Source organism: Dysidea avara, chromosome 1 (assembly GCF_963678975.1).
Source record: "Dysidea avara chromosome 1, odDysAvar1.4, whole genome shotgun sequence".
Lineage (NCBI taxonomy): Eukaryota > Metazoa > Porifera > Demospongiae > Dictyoceratida > Dysideidae > Dysidea > Dysidea avara.
Window position 1 is genome coordinate 31,085,546 of NC_089272.1, and position 21,675 is coordinate 31,107,220.

Sequence of the window (21,675 nt, forward strand, 5' to 3'; positions counted from 1 at the left end):
TTATTTTGAAAAGTAAAAATAATTATATTTTGTAAACAAATCACCACAGTTGTGCAATTATGACATGTAAGAAATATGTATAGTACAATAACAAGAACAAAATTGTGAAAGATACAGTAGGTAAAGTTAGTATTGAATTACATAGCCGTATGCCCCATAGTAACATATTTTACAATCTATGAAATGCAAACAATACGTACAGATATATTCTATAGTAATAGCCATACACATAGTGAAAATAATAAACAGACAGTAAACATACAACAGTAGCCATACACACAGTAAAAATACACTGTGACAACTTGGAAGAAAGTGAACTTCAGGTTTACTCTGATAACTGTTGATTTTCTATTAATGTATTGTCGGTTGTAGTGTCTTTGTGCCATCGTGATCATCCCGGAGCTGATCTGTTAATTTCTCGTTGCTAGAAAATATGTCAAGACTATCAAATGAACGAGATACTCGCAATGCTAGAGTTTTCCTTTGATTGTGTCTCAAGTGGATATCACATTTGGTGCCAGGATGAGTGTGTGCTTCAGGGTATAATGTTTGCTTGGCATTCTTCATTCCTGGATATTCGGTAGAAAGATTGGTAAATGAACACATAACCTACTAATATATCAGTACAGTGTATGTAAATATCAGTCGTTTATCAGTGCAAATCTTAAAATGGTCATAGTTTATAGGTACCACAAAGTCAATCTCGTAAAGATTCCTCAAGATAAATGAATACAATCCAATCAACAATCACATACACAGTAGTGCTTTTACCTGGTATATTGACTGTATATATACAACATCTTTCTTGGGATTAACAATGTGTTTAATGGAGCATTAACCATACACATACAGCTGTACTGTACACGGAGTCACTTAGAAATAGACACTCCGTCTCATCCACATATCTACTACTGGCTATTTTGTAAGACAACTTATATTTCATTTTTTTATATGATATCTGTTGTAATTGTGTATAGTATGGTATAGTAAACTATTTGAATAAAGATTTACAACAGTTATGTTCTTACTCGAATATCGGATAGTATCATGTACAGTATAATGTTGGGTGGACCTGGAAGCAATGGCCTGCATTTGTTGACACACTAATTCAAGTCTCTTTCCAGTGAAGGTGAAGTAGCCACTGTGGTTGCTTGAATACCTATCAGAAACATCATAATTCAACGTACACACACACCACACACACACTACACAACACACTTGTAGGTATGTGTCGCAAATATGTTACCATATCGCAAACAGTGAAGGTAAGATGAGACTAAGTTTGGTGAATCAGGTAGCAAATGTGACATAATTTGGGGGAAACTGTTGATTTATGCACATCAATAGATGTGACAGTATATACAATTTTAAACACTTCAATGCACTATAGGATGGGAAGGTCATGATCAAAATCTACAAGTTTGAAATTTTCACTGTGAATGCAGCTAACCATAGTGTTTATCTCATTTTAATCCATAGCAGCCTAACTATTGATATAACCATGATTTTGAGCACCTATTCTCATGATGGCATCTGTAACACAAGCACATCACCATGGGTGGTGGCAGGGGTGATGGGTGGGCAATTGGTATACTAACAGAAAATAGCTGAGTAGGTCATGTGGTGTCTCCAGCCTTAATATTCAGCTCTCAAGACCACTTGTGGCACTGAAAACTAAAGAAATTAATGTAGAAAACATCTGGAAATTTGTTTAAGGCTGTACATGTCTCTAGCCTCGTGTTTCAGCTGACCAGTGGAATTTCAAGGTGCCAGAGTGTTTCCAGTGGCTGGCACATGTCTCTAGATATCCGCTCATGAAATGTGAAACGCAGCCAGAGTAAATCAGTGGTATGACTGTGGTACAAATGTGTAGTGTATTGGTGTGGCTATCCATTCATGGTGAAAGTAAACTTCACTGGTGTGTGCATAGATCAATGATTATCAAAAATTTGGTCACAAATATTTAACTTTGTTATAATATGCACGGTTTGGTGAATTTATCTTTAGCTTAGTCCTAGCAAAGTTTATTGTTTACAGTATATGCTAACTACTTTCACAAAATGTTAAGTGACACAAACTTTTCTGACCTTGATACAACTATCTCAACTTGTGAAAAATCTTTTGTGTACTTGTAGCTATGAATATGTGACACATTCCACACCCAAGCCACTTCCTTGTTGGTGGCAGTGTACAAGATCATTTTATCAAGGTAGAACTGCAGCAGGTAGTAGCCTAACTTCATTGTCCTATTAGTTGACCGCATGAGGAAAACTAGAACATTACCTACACAAATAAAGACAGTACATGCCATTTCCTACGCAAACAACAGGAAATAGTGCAGCTGTTCAGTAGTCATATTATTGCCTGTGGCTAGACATTTAACTACATCAGCACAAATGATATTCATTGACCAAAGGTGATTTATCTGAGGAAAGTTTCATAAGAAATCAAAGCTAGGGGAACCCTTTACAATAAAATGGGAAAGTATATAAATTCCTTTTTGCATATGCATTCTAATGATATTGACAGAAATGCACAAACTAACTTGTCACATTTAAGAGTTCAGAATACCACTGCTCCATTTTTGGTTTTGAGTCAAATGACAAAAGGAGGGAGTGACAAGGAAACATGACTTCTAAAACATTTGCCTTCTTTGATTTCTTCAAGTATCGGACAGACATGACATCATCAAGTGGTTCGTAATGACGATCATTACTCACAGCACAGGTAGGACAGTGAGTGATCATATATCCATTGAGTGGAATACTGCCAACCAAACACACTTTACTTGTCGTCCATTTCTAAGATAAAACACACGGTATTTTAACTGTGTACCATTCTACAAGTAGATATGCATGCATTGGTTATAGTTTACCAAACAACTGCTTCAAATGCATGTGCATACTGTACCACAAGGATACAGTAATTCATATAATCTCACCCCACACACACACGTGTATATCGGATAGTTTGCCTGAAGACAAACAGGCAGCTATTGTTTCATGCAAGGTGATAATGTGTACATTTCAAGTACAGCTATAATAAATTCATGATCTAATACATGATGGTATGGTGACCATGGTGATGAAGATATTGAGGAAATGTAAGGGTCAGGGGACTTTTGTTGAAAGATTGTGAATTTGTGTATTTACCAACATCATTGGGTATTTTCAATGCCTATTAGCACTACAAATTCCCATGCTGTCATCTACTTCCTAAAATTATTCTAATTTTACCTCTGCCACACACATAGAACTAAGAAACTTTAGCAGTGCTATGAGGCAATTTGGGTAGTCACAACAGTTACCATTTAACGCAAAACATTATAACAGTTTTATCCTTTGCAGCAGGTTCCACATTCATAAATAGCAGTCAGTTGTGATAAATGGTAACTCTTTAATTCTGTTACAAGGCCACTGGAAATAATTGCTATACAGTATTCTAAGCACAGTTGCAAACTTATTGCCATGTTTTACACTGCAGGGGTGTAACTTTACTGAACTACAGGACTGGAACACTGGACTGACATATTTTTGGCTTTTACACATTTTATTGAGTCTTGCTAGCCAAGGGCTTTCAGAAAACTTGCAGTCTGCTACTAAAATGATGAGTGTGAGGAATAGAGTAAGCAAAAATTGACTTCTAGTGATTTCTCCTCTATTTATTATTTTCTTCTACAGTACATATACCTATACTCCTTATCAGTATACTGCAGGGAATGTGCTAGTTATGGTTAACCAACAATAACATGTTGGAGATAGTAGTAAGCTTGTAAATTTGGTCACATATAGTAGTAGTACACCAACCAGCACATGTAAGAACTAATCATGATAGCAGAAAATACCTACAGTTGTACAATGAGTTTGTACATCGCATGTAGGAACGAACTTAGCTACAGCATAATCTTAGGAAGGATAGGTTGTGTCCCAGGGGTCTGAGGTATTTAGTTCAAGGATACAGTGTATCATAGGTAGTACAAATATAGTAAAATGATTTTTGGTTAGCTATTGCTAGATATTGCAATCTCCAAAACACAATACTAAGAAGTGTAAAAATGCTGTAGAGCATAACAAGTGGTGAGAAGTCACTTTTTGCTTACTCCACTCATCACACTCATCATTTTAGTAGCAGACTGCAAGTTTTCTGAAGGCCCTTAGCTAGCAAGACTCAATAAAACCAACCTCAGAATGTGTAAAAACCAAGTAAATTTCAGTCCAGTGATTAGTTACACCCTTTGATACATTCTAATATACTATAGATTAGTGATCATGTGCTTGCTATCATTTAGCAACCTTAAGGCAAAACTGTATGGAAATCCAAAGGTTACGACTTCATGCTAGATTAGTGCACAGTATAGATTAGTTGCAGCCCAATAAGACTGAACTTAACTATGGCAACTGCACCTCAGATCACATGCCAAGTGGGTAGACTACCAAATGACTGATCAGATACACAATTATGTAATATACTTTCTGTTTTGTCAAGATTCCTGGCCAATCAAATTTCCCACACCATTCTGCATATATAATACTAAATATAAAGCCTTGTGCAGAAAATGGTCAGGAAAGTGAGACATGATAGGGTGTTTGCTTGCTCATATCATATCATGTACACCATGCACTACCAACTAACAACATTTTTTTGTCTGGTGCATGGGTACACCACTCTAAGTATATCGTTATAATCCTATCTACACTGAGTCTGAGTACATGGGCACACCAGCTGTGCTGACTGCCCAGTAATCATAAATAAAATAAATAAACTGTAGCTAGCTATCCTTCAGGTGAGTATATATAGAGCTAAAGCTAGCTCGTACAGAGATGCTGGCTATACACAGTACACACATGGCGATATGTGACCTGACACAGATCATGTATTACGTAAAGCATGTGTTCATCCGTACAGTAGCTACAGTACCTTTGCCGAAAATCTGCTAACGAGTCTTGACACGAGACTGTTTGGTTCCATTACAAGGCTAAGCACTTCTACCGTACCTGTGAGAATCGGATCATCAGATTTCTCCATTCTGTTGCCTGTCTTTAAAAGTATCAAAGGGTATCATATTCGTGATTACCGATATTTACAGTATATATACAGATGACGCGGCGAGACGTCTCCCAGTCTCGTGATAATGAGACCCCCGCAAGCAATGCACGTGCTGTCAGTATTTTTCCCTTCAACCGAGCTCGTCGACCGAGCTTCACGTATAAAAATCAGATGTGGAGTAATACATACACTAGTCTCGCGTGGCCAGACAGCTTTTTTTTTCTTTTTCATTTGGTCGAGTTTTTTTCCCGACCAAATAAAAAAAGAAAAAAAAAAAAAAAAAAAAAAGCGGTCTTGCGACGCGAGACAATACATAGCTACACTGTTACTCTACCGAGATACATTAGGTGGCAGTATTAGTCAAATCCGATAGCTAGCTATTAAGTACCTATCAATGACAAGCCCCACCCCCACAATGTCTGGTCACTGTTGCACACTTTCCGTGAACTCACTGGAATTCAATTACATTACATCACGGTATTTATATTGTTTTGTGCCAAGGATGATGTAATAATTGTTCCAATCACCTCTGTGAGGACACTAAGACGATAATTGTACCGGTTATGTCCTGGTGACGTATTCGAAACATTACTGAACGTCTTCCTCCGGCAACGTTTCCGCCTTTCCACAAATCCGTAGTGAACCATAATCGTTCCTAAACCAACGCTTTCCAAGGAGCCCTGTACTATAGGAATCAAAGATCCTAAGCCCATCATGGCGTTGTTAACTTTAGAAAAAGTAATCTGTAGCCTAAATTCAGTTCTTTATTACACAAAGAATTGGAATTATTAGTGTTTGCTTCGTCACAGAGTCCGCAAAGCGATCTGATTGGCTCTCAGCATGCCAACATTCCGGCAGTGGTCACGGAATGTGTGCAACACTGAGTCGTTAGCAGACGATTTATTTCCGCCCCCACACAAACCGTCTGGCACTCGAGACTACACTTACCCCACCCTAGTCTCGTCCTCACAGACCCATTCTCCAGGGTGGCGCTTATCGATTAGAGATTATAAGCGCTCCATTCTCCGGGGTGGCGCTTATCGATTAGAGATTATAAGGAGAATGGGTCGCTTATAATCTCTAATCGATAAGCGCCACCCCGGAGAATAGGTCTGCGAGGACGAGACTAGCCCCACCCCTGGGGGTTTTGATGGCGGAGTGCAGTTTGCTGAACCAATTTGATAGGTATAGACTAAATCAAATCCCCTATAGAAGCCCTTCTCTTGAGGTGGGGACTTATAGTGAAATACTGTACTCTAATAGAGCATTCACTGATTAAATCTTCCAAGATAATTGTAAGAAATGTTGCTAACTTAGGAGTATAATGTAAACATAAGGAACACTAGTACTGAAGAGCATAATTGGTGAAAATTTTGGAAAATTCCTAAAAGCATTAAAGCATTTTAGTGCAAAACTTTGAGCATACAGTATTTGACTCATGCAGGCCTAAACTTCATCCTCTTTCAGTGTCATCAGTGATGATAACATCATGTAAAGGCCACACCTGCCTTTGCTGGAGTTTACCCAATTCCAAAACTTTCATGAGTCCTTGGAATAGTTCTTACATAGTGACTCAGTAAAATGCTTGGTATCCACAGGGGCAGATCCAGAGTCTGGAAAGAGGGGGGGCACCTTGCTGAAAAAAGTTGAAGAGCAAAATAAAAAAAAAAGTTCACAACAATAATAGCTAGTTATCCTTTACCAAATCAAGACACACGGTAGTGTGTCGTGCGGCCCAAGAAGCCGGCGCGCCACACCGTGAGTTTATTTACAGGAAGAAAGTAAACGCGATTTTCACACCTTTGTAGCTCCGTGATTCCTTATCCGATTAGAACCAAAGTTGCTACAGAAGTGCCGGCTAGGTAGGAGAGTCCACATTCCAAATTTGAAGAAAATCGCTCCATCCATTTCCGAGATACAAGCGGCCAAAGTTTGGGTTTTTTTTTCTTCGTTTTTTTCTTCTACTTCTTCTTTTGGCACACTTTGCAAAATCCGCCATAAAACACGAATGCGTGCTCCAATCGGGCTAAAATTTGGCACACTTAAAGGGCTCATTAAGGCGAATCTCAGTACCAAGTTTGGTAGGAATCCGATAAACGTTCACGGAGTTATGACCGATTATTTGCTTAAAATAAGGTCGAAGGTCTGTCACGCCCACAGGGTAAACCGCTTGAAGGAATGAGCTGAAAATTGCTATGTAGATGGAGTAACTACCGTAGGAGTGCCTACCTGTGGTTTGAAAGGAATCCAGTTAAAGGCCATCGAGATATGCCACAAACCCCAACCTGTGTCACAATTACGCGATCGATTTTTATGAATAAAAAAACTATTAGTTTTCACGCCTACTAGGCAAACCGCTAGAGCAGTGAGCTGAACATCGGTGTGTAGCTGGAATAATTATCATAGAAAGTCCATGCAGTAGTACAGAAGAATCGGATTACAAACCACTGAGTTATGATTCCAAAGCCAACTACGTGTAACATATGCGAGATCGAGATACTCTAATAGAACAGTCACCCTAATAGAGCATTCAGTTAATTTATTTACTCCATTATAGAATTCTATTACATTGCAAGTTATTCTGTAGGAAGTTTAGCGGCAAACAGTTAATCTTATAGACAATTCAACAAGAAGCAAGTCACACTATAGAGAGTTCAGCTACAGATATATCGCTGTAGTGATTCAGAAGAATCAGAACATTACAAGTCACACTGAAGAGAGTTCAGCTATAAACAAGTCTTGCACCCTGTGGAGAGTTCGGCTACACTCTCTAGAGAGTTCAGCTACAAACAAGTCACTGTGTAGAGAGTTCAGCTACAAAGAAACTACCCTGTAGAGAGTTCATCTATACAAACAAGTTAACCTATAGAGACCAGCTGCAAACAAGTAACCCTGTAGAGATTTCAGCTACAGACAAGTCACTTTATAGTTTATACAATGTTCAGTTACAAGTAAGTCACTCTGTAGAGAATTCAGCTACATACAAGTCGCTCTGTAAAGAATTTTGCTACAAACAAGTCACAGTGTAGAGAGTTCAGCAACCAAAAAACCACCTGTAAAGAGTTCAGCTATACAAACAAGTTACTCTGTAGAGAGAACAGCTAGAAACAAGAGAGAGCTCAGTTAGAAGAAGTTTCCCTGTAGAAATCTCAGCTGCAAAGAAACCCTGTAGAGAGATCAACTACAAACAAATCACCCTGCAGAGTGTTCAGCTAAAAACAAATTACCCTGTAGAAAGTTCAGGTACATACAAATCATCCTATGTAGAGTTCAGCTACAAAGAAACCATCCTGTAGAGAGCTCAGCTACAAAAAAGTTACCCTACATTGAAATCAGTTTGAAACAAGAGATTTCAGCTACAAACAATCACCCTGTAGGGAGTTCAGCTATGAACAGATCACCCTGTAGAGAGTTCAGCTATACAAGTCACCCTGTAGAGAGATCAGCTAGAAGCAAGTCACCTTGTAGAGAGTTCAGTGATAAAGAAACAATCCTGTACAGAGTTCAGCTACAAACAAATCACCCTGTAGAGAGTTCAGCTACAAACAAATCAACCTGTAGAGAGATCAGCTAGAAACTAGACACAATATAGGGAATTTGGTTACAAGTAAATCACCCTGTAAAGAGATCAGCTACAAACAAAACACCATGTAGAGACTTCAGCTACAAACAAATCAACCTGTAGAGATTTCAGTTACAAACAAATCACCCACTGTAGAGAGATCAACTACAACTAAATCACCCTGTAGAGAGATCAGCTACAACCAAATCACCCTGTAGAGAGATCAGCTACAACCAAATCACCCTGTAGAAAGTTCAGCTACAACCAAATCACCCTGCAGAGAGTTCAGCTACAAACAAATCACCTTATAGAAGGTTAAGCTACAAACACATCACCCTGTAGAGAGTTCAGCTACAAACAAATCGCCTTGTAGAGATATCAGCTAGAAGAAGTTACATTGTAGAGAGTTCAGCTACAAAGAAACCATCATGTAGAGAGTTCAGCTGCAAACAAATCACCTCTAGAGAGTTCAGCTATAAACAAATCTCCTTGTAGAGAGATCAGCTAGAAGAAGTCACCTTGTAGAGAGTTCGGTTACAAAGAAACCACCATGTAGAGAATTCAGCTACAAACTAGTGACCTTGTAGAGACATCAGCTGGAAGAAATTACCTTGTAGAGAGTTCAGCTACAAACAATTCACCCTGTTCAGAGATCAGTTAGAAGAAGTTTTCTTGTAGAGAGTTCAGCTACAAACAATTCACCCTGTAGAAAGATCAGCTAGAAGTAGTCACATTGTAGATAGTTTAGTTACAAAGAAATCACCATGTAGAGAATTCAGCTACAAACTAGTGACCCTGTAGATACATCAAGTTACCTTGTAGAGAGTTCAGCTACAAAGAAACCATTCTGTAAAGAGCTCAGCTGCAAACAAATCACCTGTACTAAATTCAGCTACAAACATATCACCCTGTAGAGAGATCAGCTAGAAGAAATTACCTTGTAGATAGTTCAGCTACAAAGAAACCACCATGTAGAGAGTTCAGCTGCAAACAAATCACCCAGTAGAAAGTTCAGTTATGAACAGATCACCCTGTAGAGAGTTCAGGTAGAAACAAGTCATCCTGTAGAGAGATAAGCTAGAAGTGTCACCTTGTAGAGAGTTCAGCTACAAGCAAATCACCTGTAGAGAGTTCAGCTACAAACAAATCACCCTGTAGAGAGATCAGCTAGAAGAAATCACCTTGTAGAGAGTTCAGCTACAAAGAAACTACCATGTAGAGTTTAGTTGCAAACAAATCACCCTGTAGAGAACTCAGCTACAAACAAATATGCCCTGTAAAAATATCAGCAAGAAGAAGTTAGCTTGTAGAAAGTTCAGCTACAAATAAACCACCATGTAGAGAGTTCAGCTGCAAACAAATCACCCAGTAGAAAGTTCAGCTTTGAACAGATCACCCTGTAGAGAGTTCAGGTAGAAACAAGTCATCCTGTAGAGAGATAAGCTAGAAGTGTCACCTTGTAGAGAGTTCAGCTACAAACAAATCACCCTGTAGAGAGATCAGCTAGAAGAAGTCACCTTGTAGAGAGTTCAGCTATAAAGAAACCACCATGTAGAGAGTTCAGCTGCAAACAAATCACCTGTAGAGAATTCAGCTAGAAACAAGTCACCCTGTAGAGAGATCAGCTAGATACAAGTTACCCTGTAGAGAGTTCAGCTAGAAGAAATCACATTGTAGAGAGTTCAGCTACAAAGAAACTACCATGTAGAGAGTTCAGCTGCAAACAAATCACCCTGTAGAGAACTCAGCTACAAACAAATCGCCCTGTAGAAAGATCAGCTAGAAGAAGTTACCTTGTAGGGAGTTCAGCTACAAACAAATCACCTTGTAGAGAGTTGCAAACAAGTTATCTGTAGGGAATAATTAACATATAATAAATGTATTATTATATATATAATTTGAACATTTACTGATAAAATCAGAATTAGTTAAAGTATTTAAAAACTTCTTCATCTTTCTCTTCTTCCTGTGGTAAAGAAAAAAACATATGTTAAAAAAGCCCAAAAGCCGGCCACAGGCCGGCTTTGGGGTATACAAATACAAAAAGAAGTGAAATCTAATCCAAAACAGCCAAGCTGTAAAAAAAGAGTGCGGCCCTCAGAAAGGCTATGGTGAAAAAAGATGTGAAATCCAAGGTGGCAGCCAAGAAATGGCTGTGATGGTAGGTTAATGGCAAAAATTTTAATAATGACAATTCAGGTGAATTTTGTGCCAAGACTAAGCGGCACCAAATTCACCTGAATTGTTGTTATTAAAATTTTTACCATTAACCTACCATCACAGCCATTTCTTGGCCGCCACCTTGGATTTCACATCTTTTTCACCATAGCCTTTCTGAGGGCCACACTGTTTTTTTTACAGCTTGGCTGTTTTGGATTAGATATATTATATCACGTATGTTATGTAAAATAAAATCCTATTTATAGCTTCATAAGTAAGCTGCACTGCATTGTGACTGCTTTATTAGAGTAATTGACTGCTCTATTAGAGTATCTCGATCTTGTATGCAATTTCTTGAAGGGGGAGGGGGCATTTGCCCCAAATGCCCCATCCTGGATCCGCCATTGATCCATGCATCCTAGTTTTACTCCATACATGATTACTAACATGTTAATTAATACTTATAGAGATATTAATTTTAGAACATAAGCAATGCTTTTGTCAGAAAAGTGTCATATATGAAAACCAGTGCTTTAACTTTACTTGACAGCTCATTTTATTACAGTATCTTGATTGATTTAATGAATGGGAGGTGAAAAGTAAAGAGCTGCTGATGGATGTTAAACCATTGTATGCATAGCTACCACTGTATAGTGCTTTATGATAAACACAGCAATAACACAGCTACCTACTCAGCTGAGAAAATTTTTGAAGTGGTTTGGACAGGAACTACAGTAACAGAAACTTGTCTAGCTTCACCACTGAAAGTGATGCACTAAAACACTTATTTCTGCAGTCCTGTAACAATGAAACAATCTAACTCATTGTGTATGTAAAAGTGTGTGTGTGAGTGAGTGTGTGTGTGAGTGAGTGTGTGTGTGTGTGTGTGTGTGTGTGTGTGTGTGTGTGTGTGTGTGTGTGTGTGCGTGTGTGTGTGCATGTGCGTGTGTGTGCGTGATAAAGATTTTTTTAAATTCACCAATTAAAATGTGACCGTTTTTTCCACAGGTTTACATTCTGGAGATCTGCAAACAGCTAACTTGAAAGTTTTATATTGACCATTTTTTTTAAAAATTAATGTTTATTTGATTACATTTACAAAGTTGGATCATGTGATCAAAATAGTTTAACGTGTTATTAGCATGATGTACAATGGCTATTGACCATTGAAAAGTTGATGAATTAAACATTCACGAAAGGAATGCTTCTCCATTGCAACTCGCCCACGCAATATAGCGCGCGCTTCACTAATAATTAGTGCTCAGCCGGGGTATGCGACTATTGGATTGAGATGGTGATTTTTATAAAATTATCGAGCGAAAATTATTTGTATCATGTATAACGTTCGTCACGAACGGTATAACTAGCTGAAGTATCAAGCAAGGAGTGATCTAGACTTGTATCACCGGGATTCGTTAAAAAGTTCGCGCCTGGATTGTTGGGGTGAGCCAATACTTTCATTGCCAATGGTTTTATATGTAATGTTAAACCCCCTACTTTGTACAGGCCCGTAGCCGGGGGGGGGTTCGGGGGGTTCTGAAGAACCGCCCTCTTGGAAAAAGGTCCACAATCAGTTCAGTAAAAAGGTCCACAATTTTAGCAAAAAGGTCCATAATTTAACTATTTAACCAAAAAGGTCCACAATTTTAGTATACAAGTCCAAATTTTCAGGAGCAAAAGTCCATTAGCTACAGTTTACTAGATAGCTACCACTAATAAGAAGCTAAATTAAGTGCTCCGAGTAACTCATTCAGTGCTTAATTGTATTAAATGTAATGCCAAGATCGAGATACTCTAATAGAGCAGTCAATCACACTAATAGAACAATCACTCTAATAGAACAGTCACAATTATATTTTCTTTTAAAAGCTACTTAATGTACATGTAGATTGTCTAAACCAAACTTTCATTAAAATATAAGATTTTGGTGGACATACTCCCTCCATGCAGAGCCCACGAATAGTATCCATGCTTCAACTCCATGCAATGCGTAAATTTCATTGTTTAAGACACCCTTTGTTCTGCTCCACTGCCCCTGTTGATCATGGCAGAGTGTTCTATCTTTCCCATTCTTATTCACTGTGACATTCCAATATATTATATTTAGACACATGCATGTGCAGATGGTATAATTACAGTAGCAGTAGAGATATTTTTCCAGATATCATCCATACAGCTGGTCTTCAGCTTACCTAAAAAATTGTTATTTTATTGACTGAAATGCCACTAAATTCAACCTTTTAGTATCTATTTTCAAAAACTTTCCTGGGGGGGCATGCCCCCAGATCGCCCTAGTTTCAGCATGCAAAGCATGCTGGGTGCGCACACCATAATATAATCTGAATCATGTCATATAAAAAGGTCCACTTTTCTTCTAAAAGAACCTACCCAGATAAAAGTCTGGCTACGGCCCTGTTGTACCATGAAAAAGGCCGTATTAAGCTGTTGCGTTTTACGTGAAAGTAGATGTCATCTTGGCCATTCCTGCTAGAACCGGGGTAAAGTTATCTGACGCTCCATGACAGAGCCTTGAAAACCTGCTTCCAGTGTAGACGCGTGTATCTTGTAAACCAAAAAAAATTTTTTTAAAGTCGCTTAATTGTTTGATATGTTAAGATTATTTTTTTTTGATTGACATGTTGTTGGGGGGTAGCCATTGGTAGTACCAATGGTGTGTGTGGTAATGTGATATCAACAGTTTGTAGAATTGACCCCACCAATATTACATTCAGGGCTTTCCATGTACATATTTTACAATCATTCGCCTGTACATGTACGTTTAGAGGTTTTTTTGATTGACCTGTGGTTAGGGGCTAACCATTGGTAATACCAAAGGTGTGTGCGTGCGTGCGTGCGTGTGTGTGGTCATGTCAGATCAACAGTTGGTAGAATTGACCCCACCAATATTGCATTCTGGGCTTTCCATGTAACAATCATTCGCCTGTATCACTGTGATAACACAACGTGAAGTTTGTGGTGACTTGATAGCACTGCTGACACGTGAGCTGACGCTGTTTCAAGATAGCTTTTACTGAGCATATCAGTATGCAAGAATAACCGGGAAATAATGGAAGAATACGGAATAATGGAATATTTAGAGCTAGCAGTAACCAGATGCGGGTGGTGGACGGGAAACAGAGAATTTATTTGGAGTGGCCTAATCGATAAGTGCCGTGCAGAGAAATCTTCCACCTGGAGTCTTGTTTGATGCATAAACACTAGGTAGTGCGTGCATATAATGTTATTATAGTGTAACTGTGCATAATATAGTGATTGTCCTCCACTAGACTGTAGGCTCGTTTCGTTTCGTTTCGTTTCCCGTTTCGATTCCGGTTTTTATAACTATCCTAAACTTTATACTTCGACTTCACGAGGAGTAACCTTTATACTAAACCTCCGGAAATCTACTCAGTAAATTTACCGTCTTACGAAGAAAGGCACCCAAAAAACATGAGCAAAGCCGATTCGCTTTGTCTAGCGGTGGAGACGGGCTAGTCTAATATTTCACCCTAGGATTACTAAACCATGAAGTAGACTAGCTCACCTGGTCACAATCGAGCGAGACAGAAGTCGGTAACGTAAAATTCGAATGCTGGCAGGTTGCCTGAGACAGTCTCTTGGAGATACAAGTCTCCCTGTGAGTAGTAAGTCTTTGTATATATAATAACAAGGCCCTTTTAATAGTATTGCTTTGAACTTATTTGCTTTGATTGATTGGCTATAATTGGAAGGTGTTAGTATTAGTTTTGTACCCTAACCAACTTACCCAAGCTATTATCAATGTGCTTGTGTAGCTACTTGCATCACTGCACAAGAACATTATGTATGGTACTGACTAGTCAGTACAGTTTTGGCTTTGAGCAACCATTTGTTCAATTGTTTGTTTAATGTGTGTCTGTGTGTTGTCTCATGGGATTTATGGCAGTGTATGTGGGCTAGAAATAATTGGGCAACCCTTAGTGCCACAGGAATTTTGTAGTTTTCAATTTTGTGGCACATTGAAAATATGCAGTCCATCAAAATGTCTTTGTCCGTGAAATACTGAGAATGGCCAATGGACAACTGTTGTTTGCACAGAGTGTGTAAAATGTATCATGGCTATGAAATGATATGATATTTGGTTACTCACAACACTTCCATCAATGTATTGCCCCACTACACCCCCAGCTTATATAGGGAATTTGACACAGCCGAATGTCAGATGCCTGCATAGTAGGATAAACCTATTGTGTCAAATCCTCACCATTGGTCGCAGTTATAACACGGGGATTATACTACCCTTACAACCTTCTGAGAGTAATTCTGAGTGCACAATATGCTGAGATGGATAAATTTAAAAAACCAAGTTGACATCATTGGACCAGTGGTTACCTTAGAAATGCATAACTTTAATGGGTCTTGCCCATCATCATGAGTAAGTTGTCAGAAACTACAAAATAACAAATCACATGTAGTTTTATAATGGGCGACAAAATTAAATATTTTAATGCATCAATTTTTCCCCATAATGGAGGTATTTGACAGTCATTCATTACACACAAACTATCGGAAATAATTTGTTGGTCCCATTTGGCTGCACACACACGACGCACACTTATCACACTATCTCGTACTTGCAAGCAGCAGGGACTACTTCAAATTACTTGTAGCAGCCAAATGGGACTATTAGATTATTTTCGATAGTTTGTGTGTATTGTTGCTTATATAACATATGTGTTTGTGTCGTATGTGTGTGTGTCTGTGTGTGCGCGTGCGTGCGTGCGCGTGCGCATATCATGTGTGCAGCCAAATGGGACCAATAAATATTTCTGATAATTTGTGTGTATGTAACGTATGCATTTGTGTGTAGGTCTGTGTGTCATATGTGTGTGTGATGTGTGCAGTGTGTCGTGTTGTGTGTATGTGTGTGATGTGTGTAAGCGTGTCGTGTCGTGTGTGTGTGTCGTATGTCATGTGTGTGTCATATGTCGTGTGTGTTGTGTCATGTGTGTGTGTGTGTCGCATGTGTGCATTGTGTGTCTGTGTGTGTTTGCTATTTGCTTGCCTTTGCTTTTTCCCTTGTGTGTATCATAGGGCATGCATACAGACATCTAGTGTGTTATGTGTGTGTCAAAGTGAAATGCATGTGTGCATGTGTGTGAGGCAGCACATTTAAGTAGTACGTTGAAAGCTAGTGATCAATTTCTTTTGTTGCTCAGTCATATTTATCTGCTCGCATAACCCTTATCCACCCAATGGGGACCTTGTGTTGTTTGTTACTGGGAAACTGATCGCCATCCTTCTAAATACCAGAGCAATTTTGTTCACTATCAATATCAAGCAAAATCAGAAATTTCCTTTAATTTCTTTTCTCCAAGACCATCCTGGAATCGAATTGTCTATGCTACAGACATTTAAATCAAATATTTAAGTTATTGTTTAATGTGAAACAGCAATTGCACATGTTTGGTTAAGAACCGGCTGTTGGTGTTCAAATGTACATGTACTTGTGCTTGTACAGTATGCATATATGTATCATCAATTGATGAAATATGCTGTATAATAAAAGGGGTAGTCACTTTGATAGGTTAAATCAAACCCACTATACTGTAGGCCTTATGATAGTGACTACCTTTTGAAATGGTTCTTGTAACACACTGCAGTTGTTTGCACTTCAACTAACTTCAGAGTGGTGCATATATTACTATCATCAAGTCAGCAAGCAACACTGTAGCTACCCTGAACTCTAACTGTACATTTTTCTACATTAATTGTTGTGCATTTTTTTGTAATTAAAAAAATGTAGTACGTTTCCGTTTACTGTCGTAAATTTTTAATAATTTTTAGTCGCCATGGTAGCCCACCGGTTTTCTGCCATTGAAGTGGAGGAAGTGTTTCTTAATTACACTGCCAGTGAGTTACTCTCCATTGAACATTGTAGACTCTTGTTTCACTAGAGCACAGCATTTGTACGAAAGCGATGATCTTTACCTACCGTGGAGCAAGGTCTTCGACTGTACATCCAAATGGACTCAGCATGATTGTTGCAGTCGTAGAGATGTCACGGTGAAGACTCGCCTGTGTTTATAATGCTTATATGGAAGGGATAGTTGGCGAAGCGACCTAAACGAGGCTGGATTTTAGTGAACCTGGATAATTTGGTGCCAAAATGGGCATCCTTGTCGATGCCATCATGTTGTTGAAGCAAGTGAAGTAATATTTGTGTGCTGCTATTATATCATTTCTTTTAAGTGCAGTCCACCAAGCTGGGTACTTTGACATGCATCTGAAAAGGTAAGTAATTGTGGTCACCTGGTACCATTATGTTGTGGTCATGATTACCGGCCAACATTAAGGACCTAATTACACTACAGCTGCTTATATAGACTATTGAAATAGTAAGTAGGTGATTGTTTTATTCGTCATTGTTTATGCTGGTTTATTATACAGGACTGACATGTGCTGTTCATCATAATGTGTATAAAACATTGGTTAAAGTGAACTAAATGTGGTGCATTTACAGCTACTCTAATTCTTAGGTCATTATATATGTCTATCTTTTTAGGTTGCATCCATTGTGAGATGACATTAGGCTATGTGTGAAGTTGACTGAATGTGTTGAATTACTATACTACGATGATGATGGCGTTAATCCATGTGCAGTGGAGCTACTATAATAATAGCGTGTGTCTGCAGCATATAGACCAAGTAAGTATTGTGTTCGTGTACAATGTATCATTTGTACATGCAATAGGATCCAGTGAAACAACATTGGAGAAGTACAACTGAGCTGCAGCTGCCATGGTTGGTCTGGAGATTGACAGTTGATCTGGAGACTTCCGAGGGTTTCTCTATGTCCAGCAAGCTGTTAAAGGACCTGTCGAGACATTTGTACACATGTGTTATTTTGTATTTACAATAATTATTAAAAATATAAATTATGCAGTATAATGTTTACACTATTGGGAGGTATAAAGGTTATTCTTTTGGGGCTAAATAGAGTAAGGGTTACACTTGAAAAAGGTATGCCCCCTGAGGCCATCCATTTATACCAAATATGGTACAAAGTTTATACTTCAGTTTGCTGCTTAGTACTACAGCAATAGATTCTATTATGTGTGTGATACAGTAATGCTGTATAGTATAAACGTTTGAGTAGAAAATCAGGGGTGTCAAAAATCAGGCCTGTTCATCTTTTGATAGTGAGAATTGCCTAAATGGTAGCTACGCCACTGGAGACACATATAGTAATCTGTAAGTGATAGTTATCTCTCTGGTATAGGGACCATAAATCCACTGATACAAATGTCATGACTTGCAATCGAAACAATATAACTAGCTATACAAATATGCATAGCATTTTGCATAACACAAGTGATAAATTACTGGAGTTCTATATCTTTAAACACTGCACACCAAAGCTACAGCAGTATAAGATCATGCTCAGTTTTGCATTTAATGTTAGAATGTCTGAAAAACTTCATATGGATATGGATATTCCTACATGTATGTTCTATTAGACTAGCTATACCTGACTGCCCTATAGAGAATATAGCTGACTGCTCTATTAGAGTATATTGATCTTCTTAACAAGTTTTGAAGAAGGCTCACGTTACTTCTGTAAATCCTTCCCAGGGAGATGAATACAAGCTTTATCAATTGTCATTACACTTTATTAGTCACTCGTGTTGTCCTAGCTGCCACACTAAATGGTGTATTAGGTTCCTGCTTGCAGAAGTGTAAATTTTACAGGGGGTTCCTAAATCCCTTGGAACCCCCTCCCTACGCCCCTGATACCCATTGATAAACAGTGTGTATTTGTCACTGCATGAATGCATGGGCCTACGAAAATAGGGCATCTGGGCACATTATTATTTTCTTACTTTTGCACACTTTCATGGCTTGTAACTTTTTATGATGTAGCAACACTATCAGCAACTGTGACTCTCAGTGGTTGACCCATCAACCCTGACTCAGCTACTCATCCTCTCAGCAAATGCTGCAATCACTGAACTCATCTTATGTCTTTACATTGTGGTTTGTAGCTAACATGCATGTAGTATCACTGTAGTTATCTGTCATTTTCATAGTTGTGTGTATTGTGGTCATATTTGTATTTTATCTGTTGTAATCTGTTCAGTATAAATAACGATTATGCTGTACTATGTGTCATTGAGAGAGTGGTGATAAGGCAACTGTCTAATAATAGCTACCGATCAGTAGTAACTACAAAGTACTACTGTCAATGGCATCATGCTATGCACGGGCATGTAATTTTCAGCCCTTAGCTATTAAACATTTTAATTGACAATTATAATACAAGTTACAGAATGTAAATATTATATTCCAGTACCTGTTGAGATACGACTTGTGGGGGTATCGTTTGTGTCCGCATACATTATTTTCACTTATTTATAGATAACATGATCGTCATCATGCGGGTCAGTAGGGAACCAATTCAGTGGTTCATAGGCCTAGTTAGCAAGGGCGTAGGTATGGGGGTTCGGATGGTTCGGACGAACCCCCCTTTCAGAGGCAGAATTTTTTAAAACTGATTAAAAATCACACCAAATCTTACAGCCTTGGAGCCTTCCGGTAGCTGCTTGCCCACTGGGGTTCCTCTGTACTACTCTTGAGAGTCACATCACATTAATGCTGAACCATTGCAAATCATATCTATTGAATCACGTGATCAACTGCGCACGTGATACATGGTTAAAATGGCGCGAGTGAAGGGTAATGGTAAAACCAGGAACGGAGAAATAGGAAACGGGAAACAAGAAATCGAGAAATGGGTGGAAATGGAATTACTTTGCTGCAAAACACTCTTTATTTGTAATTGAAACGGTAGCAGAGCGCAGATTTTCTCACCACTTTGGTGACCGAAGTAGTATATATAGTGACTGCCGTATTAGAGTGTTTTTCAACTCAATTGCTAAAAAAGTCATAAGGTAAGAAATTGTATAATCATAGATAGTATATACCTCCGGACACGTGTCTGGAGGTATATATTATCTATGATAAAATCTATCAAAGTCCAGAGGAGTGCAGCCTATTTCATTATGAATTACTTTTCTTGATTCAGCAGCATGCTGGACCACCTAGCTATCCTGGGCAACTTTTGAACGAAAGAAGAAATGTCTTAAACTACTTATGCTCTTTAAATTGATTCACTGTCTTGTTGAAGTCTCATCAATTAACTCCCTTAACCTCATGTACTTGTGGTCAATCTTGTCGTTATGCTATCAATCCACCATTTAGAACTGACTGAAATATATTTACATTCTTTCTTGCCTTTATCAGTAATGATCTACCTCAGTCACTAATGATGTTGATTTTATGCAAGCACTTGAACTCTACTTACGTATATCCCTTGCACCCCCTGTATGATTATCTGCATGTGTTTGTAAACTCTTTTAGACAGTACATAATTATAATAATAGTCAAATTTCTGTTGATGGATACTAATGCATATCACCCCAGCAGTATCAGTGGCTTAAATTGAAGTGACTGCTCTATCACAACATGATCAGAGTATTATTACAAGTTTAATCCAACAACTGAATGTGTTACTGTATAAAACTCTCAATAGCAGCTTGACGTATTATATTGAAATACGTCAAGCAATTAACCAATAGAATTAGTATTATACTTGTTTGTCAAGGTCCCATGACAAAAATCTATGATACTAATTTGATTGGCTAAAATAGTGTGGTGTGTTTTTATTAGAATTAAATGTCCGACTTGACAACTATTGTTACCATAGTGATAGTTGCCCCCAAGGTATGACACAATATGGTTGCTTAGCAACGGTTGCTAGGTGATCATTGCTAAGGTAAATGTCATTTTGAGACCATAGCAACGGTTGCCAGGCAACAGTTAGTTGCTAAGTGTGATTGGTCTTTTGCAGTGGTTATTTTTTGAATTTCAGTTGCCTAGTAACAGTTGCTATGGTTGTCGGATTAATTTGCAATAGGACGGATGACTGTGGTATTCGGGATTAATAGTTCTCGCATTGTAAACAGGGAGGAAATAGTGCGAGGCGAAGCCGAGCACTATTTTACTCCTTTCCTGTTTACAATGCTCGCACTATTAATCCCTAATACCACAGCCATCCATCCTATTACATATACTAATGTCATTACGAGCTTTTTAATAATACAGTATACATGCCAACTTGGATTTAAGCCTTAATGTCATAATAGTGGTAGTGCATTTGCTAGCTAACTGGATTACAATCTAGCCACTTATACCACTAGGATGATCTGCATTACTATGATCCACTATCACAAATCTGACCCAAGACATTATACAATTGCCTAGTACACTTACTGTATATGCTTATGATTTTTTAGCAATTGAGTTGCAAAACACTCTAATACAGCAGTCACTGCTACTTAGGCCACCAAATCCGTGAGAAAATCTGTGCTCTACTACCCCTTAAATTACAAAATTAGAGTGTTCTGCAGCAAAGGAATTCCATTTCCATCCATTTCTCCATTTCTCATTTCCTATTTCTCCGTTCCTGGTTCTACCATTACCCACGAGTGAAATGGCGAAGGACTGTTCAATGGTTGACTGAGACATATTACAAGGGATGAGCTGCTAAACTTGAGTGGTCGTGTTACACATGTGTCAGGTTAGCACAAACTGAATTTTTGGTGTATATTTACCTGATGAATGGTTTGTTCATTTGTTACATGTTGTGGGCACGTGATGTCACGAACATATTGGAGTACAAGCCAAGTCTGAAGTTATTGACCATCAACAGGAGGACTGGCTGAGAATAATGCATACCTGGAAAGAAGTATTGCCAACTAAGGGACTCGAGTGTGGAGGGCTTCCGTGTGCTAGGAAATTGAGGTTGGCTGTCTGAAAGTGAAGATTATAGTTAGTTATACAAAAGGTTTATAGTTTCTATAAGCTGC

The 21,675-nt window shown here is 38.4% G+C and overlaps 1 protein-coding gene and 1 long non-coding RNA gene across 5 annotated transcripts; one reads left to right on the forward strand and one right to left on the reverse strand.

Moving 5' to 3' along the window:
* Positions 1-5,113, reverse strand: LOC136261782 (uncharacterized). Its single transcript, XM_066055846.1, has 5 exons — positions 4,918-5,113; positions 2,546-2,801; positions 2,088-2,283; positions 1,029-1,159; positions 1-569 (listed from the first exon to the last, which is right to left on the reverse strand). Exons 1-5 carry the CDS (start codon positions 5,023-5,025, stop codon positions 352-354), a joined length of 909 nt encoding a protein of 302 aa, XP_065911918.1. The 5' UTR covers positions 5,026-5,113; the 3' UTR covers positions 1-351.
* A 6,901-nt stretch (positions 5,114-12,014) lies between these two features.
* On the forward strand, positions 12,015-17,692 carry LOC136261556 (uncharacterized). Of its 4 annotated transcripts, XR_010703948.1 has the most exons (7): positions 12,016-12,211; positions 16,595-16,660; positions 16,705-16,951; positions 17,005-17,145; positions 17,198-17,258; positions 17,313-17,455; positions 17,502-17,692. It is a non-coding gene; the product is annotated as an uncharacterized lncRNA (long non-coding RNA). The 4 variants fall into 4 exon arrangements; XR_010703947.1 differs by having other exon boundaries at positions 17,005-17,258; XR_010703949.1 differs by having other exon boundaries at positions 12,015-12,211; positions 17,000-17,455.
* The last annotated feature ends 3,983 nt before the right edge of the window (positions 17,693-21,675 follow it).

Coding starts and splice junctions, on each gene's coding strand:
- LOC136261782 (XM_066055846.1), bottom strand. CDS start 5,025: ATGGAGAAATCTGATGATCCGATTCTCACAGGTACGGTAGAAGTGCTT. Junction 2,284..2,545: donor TGAACTCTTAAATGTGACAA/GTTAGTTTGTGC, acceptor TTATTTGTGTAG/GTAATGTTCTAGTTTTCCTC. Junction 1,160..2,087: donor GTTGAGATAGTTGTATCAAG/GTCAGAAAAGTT, acceptor TGTTTCTGATAG/GTATTCAAGCAACCACAGTG.